The following is a 7,158-nucleotide window of genomic DNA, read 5'->3' on the forward strand; positions in this document are numbered from 1 at the left end:
GCTTTAATTCTTTGCTCCAAACCTGAGTGCCACTTACCAGCAATTTCTCAGCAGCAGATATTACAGTGAAATAACAGCACAATTAATTTCTTTCTTACAGACAATATAATCTGAGATGCGGTACAACCTATTTTTTATGTGAAAGACTGTTTTTACATCCTTTTACTTCCAGCTTTCCCAATAATGTCATAGGGCTTTACCCAGGTCAAAGGCTTTCTGTACTCATAGTACTCAGTCTGTACTCTCTTTTATGTCATGATGTTCTGCAGTGTGTGTGTATTCTGAATACTATATTCAGATTCTGAATCAAATGTGGAGGGGCAGGGGAAGAGGTGCAGTTGTAGTGAGATTAATCCAATATCCTTCCACAACGGTGAGACAAAGAAATGTTTGTTTCAGAGCTTCAAAACTGACCTTATTGTAATCTGTAATTTCAGTTATTGTACCCATTACTTATTCACATACATTGGCATCAGGATGCAACATTAATAGTTAGAAATGGATATATTTGTGAGTGAAAAATCAAAACAAATACTGCACAAGTGAAATTTTAATTAGGAAGAAAACCCTGCATTTTCACTGCAGCACTATTTCTTTCCTGGCTATCTTTCAGCTTGGAACAGCCCTCAGTATCTGTGTACTCAGTCTACCTTCTATGAACTCAAAGCAAGTACACTGAAGGATGAGGATTTATGAGTACAAAAGTTGGGTTTTTTCCTTGTACGTCTTCCTTATCTTTATCCTTTTGAACCATGGCCATGTTTTAGAGGAGGATGTGTGCAGGGTGTATCGGATCAGGCCCAGTGCTTACGCTGCCAATTTCTTTGGGTGGATCGGTGACCAAGGCTCTAGCAGAAGTGTACAAAGGGTAGCCACGTGGAGGCTGTGTATGTGAAAGACCAGTGCTGTATTGTGGTGGTTGCTACAGCACCAACTCCTTTAGTACTGAGGCTAAGAAACCATCATCTGAGCCAGCTGTACCTGCTCGGACCTTGGATCTCTGTAGCCTCAAATCCTGTCACTGAGGGTGGATCACATGAGGTGTGAAAGGAAGCGTGACAAACAGGAAAGGACTCCAATAACCTGTCCTCCACCATAGTCTTCCAGCAGCCTGTGGCTTGGAGACATCCTGAATCAGACTTTGTATCCTTGGTGTTTCACAGATTTCAGTGGCTATTAATTCCACAAATTTGTCTTGTTTGCTGTGATATCTGCAGCCTCCTGCAGCAATGAACCTGATAGTTTGACTAGAGATCTGTCTGTTATATGACAGTAATAGTTAGAGACCTCATGATGCCTATGTCTTTGTTTTTGCAATCCAATTTTAGACAAAAATCAACAAACAGATGCAACACTGGAGGATGAGAGGGAGAATGAAAGGTGTAATGGCAGGCTTTGCCTGTCAGCTAAAACTTCCACATCAGTATCTGATTTCATTTTCCAAATATTCTGCCTAAGGCCTCTTTCTCAAACTGTGCATCATTTCTTTCAGTTTTTGTAGAAGTGCGTGATATATATGAGGTTGGCTTCTCACTGCCCTCTGCCAATCTATCTGAGCCACAACTCCTCCTCCATCAGGAGAGGTGTCACAAGGCAGGACCACAGGTAAAGGGGGCACGTAGCACTTGCAGCTGTGCAGTTGGTAGCACTTAAAATGCACCAAATACTTTCTTCCAGTTTCCTTCATCTCCCATTTTTTTTTGAGGCTGCGCACTTACTTTTCAAGGCGGACAAATATACAGTGAATTTTCAACCCATTATCAGAAAGTTATTGCCATAGTACCCATCAAATTGGATCAGAGTATCAGAACACCAACCAATACCTTTATTCAAGATGCTGAATACCTAAATAGTGAGCAGCTGACAGTTCAAGTTTCTCCTGATACCTTCCATCTCCTGCTGCACAACACTAGAGTTTGTGTGTCATCTTTCTCTAAATGCATAATCCAGAATAAATAAAATCCCAGTTTTTCACTGACAATGTTGTGCAGCAATTTTGCTCTTGTTGGTATATTTTGTGGAACTACGCCCTTTCTCTTTCAATGATGGCCTCAAGTTTTACCAAGGTAGTTTAGATTAGATATTAGGGAAAAATTCTTCACAAAAAGGGTTGCTGTTGGACCAGGCTGTCTAGGGCAGTGACAGAGTCATCATTCCTGGAAGTGTTCAAAAATGTGTAGATGTGGCACTTGAGGACATGGTTTAGTGGTGAACATGGTGATGTTGCTGGGTTGATGGTTGGACTTGATCTTAAAGGTCTTTTCCAAACTTAACAATTCTATGATTCTGTGACAGCCTTTAAAGGATCCAGGTAATCTATCTGGACTGGTTGAGCACCTCCAGTGCACACTCTATTTTCTCAGTCACCAAAAACTTCAGTGTGAAATAATTTCTTCAATCTATTAAAATGCCATCTGTTCTAACAAGCTACCGAACACAAGTATTTAGTTTTCATTTCCCTTATGGGAAGCAAGGTTCAAACCAGTTGTTTTGGTGGGTGATGGTTTGGGGGCAAGTTTGGGTTTTTTTCAGTCTTGGAACCTATTTGTGTCAGTTAACGCTGTTTTGAAATCATTATAAATGTCTTCTTACTTGCACCTAATCTGAATGTTCTTGGTTTGCCCTTTGAGTTGCATCTGGATATTTAGCAGAACATCAAACTGCTGAACCATTGAACTCCCAAATTGATCTGGACACGTCTCTGTGCAATCTCCAGGCATACTGCAGCCCTGTATCTAAACCCATCCATTACCCTTTTATCTCTTGAACAGAGAGCATCTGTGACCACTTCTTCTCCAGTGTATAATCATTGTCTCATTATCACTGAATTGTTGGCTGGCACTAATGATCGCAGACCTTATGACAAATATCTTCAGGCATATTTACAACCATGGAGCAGCCATAACTTGGTTTCGTTTCACAAGTCTTGCAGGCTCCTGCCCTCTTGGAAGTGCAAAGCAACATAGAGCATCCCTGCCTGCATCCATTTCTCACCAGACATTGATATTATACTGTTCACTGTTCCAGGGATAAAAGGTGTAGCAGCAGGAAATCTGGATAGGGCGTGAGTGTCTGTGTGCTGCAGTCTCAGGGTGTACAGAAAGGCAGAGTCACCCCCCCTGGCCTGGCTACTGCTGCGGGCAGGTACCACTCAAACACTCTGCCTTCTGCAGCCAATGCTGCTCGCCCATTTCATACACTGATCCGAGGTCTAGTGGCATAAATGGGATGTTCTCGGGGAGCTACGTTGACTCTGGAGCCTGCCCTTAGACATGTTATTTTCCTGGGGTGCTTCCATGTGAATCTGTCTGCAGAAAAAACAGCTGAGAGTGGAATTGATAGAAAAGTACTGATATTTATTACCACTATTGAATATTTTCTTCTGCATGGTAATATATTTCACAATTTCTCCATCACCTTCTTTTTTAAACAGTTTTGCCAACTTCTCTCTTTCATCCTCTATTTAATCTTCTATTTCTATATATTAAACAAGGAAAGTAGAGACATGCAGAAGGGGAAAAAAACTAAGAAATGAGCGTTCTTGAAAATCTCATTCCTTTGTTAGTATAAAACTGTGCAATATTTGAACTGGTTCACTTTATTTTAGCTTTTCAAAACAAGATTTTTATCTAACAAAAAACATGCCTTGTTAAGATGTTTCAGTTTTTTCCTAGAAGAAACCTGTGATTCTCTTTTCTCTACCTGAAATGTGACATGATCAGAACTTCTGAAGCTCTATCTTAGCAACACTTCAAAATTACTTTAAAATGTTTTTTTTCCAAAATTGAACCCTTGGGAAGTGAACACCATTCCAGCACATTATTGTTGAACAGTTTTTAGCAGATACCAAGTCTTATACTCATCTCCAAAAAGCTGGACTAAATTAAAGAGCCTTTTTTTGCTGTGAAGAAAAGCTGTTGTAAAACTATTGATAAGTCTTTTCCATTCTCTTCAGGAGTGCAACTATTTAATTTGGCTGCTAATCATTTAAATGCCTAATCAGTGAATTTTTCTATAATCCTAACTTGTGTTACAATTTGCAACCCCAGGCCATTGATCATTTGTAGCTTTTTAACACATATTCACTTCTTCTGGAATGTAATACATCACTTCCTTGCCTCTCGTGTGTGCACAAGGAATTAAATTGTCTCCTGCAGGTGAGTAGGGAGGCAGAAGGCAGTTTCCTGGAGGCATTTGGGGTTTCCCACCCTCATGCCTATCTCCATGTGGCTCTGGACAGTCTGTGAATGCCACTCCCTGTTCATCTCCATGTGCAAATCTCTGACATAAAGTAATTCCACTGCCATTCCTGGGACATGCCCTTGGAAATAGGACATCTGTAAACACGTCCTCATCTGGATTCTTATTTGCCTGCCTGTAACTGCTGGTAGTGCCTCTGCTTCTCCAGGGAAGGAGGATTGAGAATTGTGTGAAGTTCTTAAATATTTATTCTTCTGCTTTGGAGGAACTGAGCTGATGTCAGTGTTACTGGCAAAAATTAATTTTATAGTTCTATCTTCTTATTGTTATAATTCAATGTTCTAATCATAGCTATAAATTAATTAAAGTTTTATTCCTCTTCAACCCCCTTGAGAACTGCCTTGGAAAATATGTTGTGGTAGTAACCCACCATTTTTGAGCAAATCGCAGGGGAGATAATCAATAAACTAGGAAGAGTGCTAAAAATCTATCGTGTGGACAGTTTTTGGCATTAAGTAAATCTGACAAGGAGACTGGCTGGTTTGTACAGTGGTCAGTGATGTGTTCCTGCTAGACTCATTGGTCTTTTGTCTTTCCATGTTTATCTGATGCAAATATATTTTCTGTGTCTTAGGAGAGCACTCATCTCATGGGAAGAATAAAACTCGGCAACTCTTCACGTCTCAGCAATAAATATGTAAGTTCATAGCCTTTGTTTTCCATCCTGTAACATTAGTGTTTGTCAGTCCCTTTAATACTTTTTAGTCTTGGTATTGTGCCACATAACTAAAAAAAAGGGTTAAAAATGCAAACCAAAAAGAACAATGACTTAAGTTGGCAGCAGCCTCAAGGAAAAATGTCTTAAAGAAAGCTCAGCTTGAGCACACCATTGTGACCAGATTCACAGGCAAACTGAAGAAGCTGCCAGCTCCAGAGACAGACCTATATAGGCAAGAGCATGTGACTTTAACTGTTCAGCATTTCCTGGATGTAAATCCCTGAGTAAATTTTCTTTCTGTTTGTGTGAGAAAGAATAGATTTTTAAAGACAGATACCTATTAAAAAAAAAAGATTTGGTACCCAGAAATTTTTTGCTCCTTTTTTTTCCATGAAAAATCTGAATCTTTTTCACTTCATGAAAAAAGCCAGCACTTTGATTGAGGTGGTTTATTACCGCTTGAAATCCTTGGTGGTTAACATACACAGCAAGTGCTGGATGCTATTTTTATGTGTGAGGTGGCAGAGACCATCAGAGTGCCTCTGAAACCCAGTTTTTTATGTGGGCACTGCATTGTCCTTCATTTATGAAGCTTTCTCAGGCACCACAGTATCCACTTCCCATGGAGCTGCTTCTCTCATTTGTGGAGAGCTGTGGTCCTTTGCTGAGGAAGAAGGAAGCAGCTGTGGGAAGGGTCCTAAGTGACCAGGGTAGAGCAGGAGGTAGGGGAGAAGGATGGCCTGAGGAGCTGGGTGTCCCAGCATGTGTGGGATGGACCCGACAGAGGCTCTGGCAAAGCCCAGCCTCCCACCAGCACTGTAGGATGAAGCCCCTCTAGAATGGGTCCCATCACCCTCCACTGAGAAATACCTGGCTGACCAGAGATGTGAGGAACATCTTTGATGGTTTTGGCCTATTCTCATTTCCTCTAGCATGCAGAGACCGAGCTTTCCTGATGCCAATAAAAAGGACAAAATTACCTCCTTTGTTCCTTGAATTAGAGCAGCAGAATGCAGTTTTGCCTACATTATTGAAAACCCAGAGGTGGTTCAGTTTGTGTGGATGCAAGACAATGGCCTGGACAATGAATTTAATCCTTATTGTCTAACCTATATTGGATTTATTCTGTGTCTTCCATTTTAGCTTGCTCCTATGTTCCTGAACAACCCTACCTGGAATAATAATCCTGAGATACACTTGTCATTTCAGATGTGAAGCAGCCTGTTTTATCACAATATCCAGGAACATCCCACCAAAGTTGCATTTCAATGGGAAATGTGGAGCAGCTGAAGCTTTTTACCATCGGGGCACTTGTGTCAATGACCAGGTTTTGACTTCTAAATCTCAAGCATCTCCTTTCACTTCTGGAAAGACATGTAATTTTTTGATGGCTTAATTACTGGTATATCATATATATTTATTATTTTCACATATAGTAAAAGCAGGGAAACAGGTTGAAGAGAATGTAAAAAGAAGAAGGGTGAAGATAATGTAAAAATTAGGTGATGTTTGCATAGTAGCTACTAAAAATGTTTTCTGCACACAGAGGAAGGAATATGTCAGTATACTTTGTTGAACCTATGGTAGCTAGGGATCTTTTAATTGTATGTAGCAGAATACAAACAGGGCCTGACCCTTGAAACAGGACTGGGCAAACAGCCACTATGAAAATTAATTCAATGTTTTCCATGAGACTCCTCACTGTAGCACATGCTTTGCTTGTCACAAATGTTTACAGGGTGGGATGCCCGGCTGAGATGCTGAAGTGTGTGCTTGTTTTCTGTGAAGGGAGGAATATACCTTGCACTGAGCCTCTTTTAAATTCTGTAAATTACTGAATATAATCCTTGTAATGTAGCAGGCAATAGTTGGTTTTCACCTGTTCCTTGGCTAATTGCATTATGTTTGCTACAAATATGACTCCCATATAGCCTGGGGCACACAGTGGGAATCAGCAAGGGAAGCAATTTCACAGATGAACCTTCGTCCCTGTGTTCTGTGTAATGCATTGGATTCCTGTGGGTTATTGAATAACTCTGGAAGTTTAGAGAGTGTTTCAAGTGCTAATTACAGTAGCTCTTAATTTGTACAGAGCTGGCAGTTCCAAAATATCAAGTAGTGCTTCTATCTGCATGTACCCTACCTTTCTAGAACTATAAATGTTTGAAAGTTATATTACTGTGAGCATCTGCTCAGTCTCAATCCACTGACTTGTAGCATTCCAGGAATTACTTTTTTTT

General features: G+C 40.4%; 1 protein-coding gene across 3 annotated transcripts in view; it reads left to right on the plus strand.

Moving 5' to 3' along the window:
• The window catches only part of EMCN (endomucin), a 54,152-nt gene extending 47,369 nt beyond the window's left edge, over positions 1-6,783 (plus strand). For all 3 annotated transcript variants that reach the window (XM_010411676.4, XM_010411675.4, XM_010411673.4), the window contains 2 exons: positions 4,835-4,897; positions 6,128-6,783. In XM_010411676.4, coding sequence (XP_010409978.1) covers positions 4,835-4,893 — 59 coding nt within the window. In that variant the 3' untranslated portion in view covers positions 4,894-4,897; positions 6,128-6,783. The remainder of the gene's footprint in view (positions 1-4,834; positions 4,898-6,127) is intronic.
• The last annotated feature ends 375 nt before the right edge of the window (positions 6,784-7,158 follow it).

This window comes from Corvus cornix, chromosome 4, assembly GCF_000738735.6.
Source record: "Corvus cornix cornix isolate S_Up_H32 chromosome 4, ASM73873v5, whole genome shotgun sequence".
Taxonomy (NCBI): Eukaryota; Metazoa; Chordata; class Aves; order Passeriformes; family Corvidae; genus Corvus; species Corvus cornix.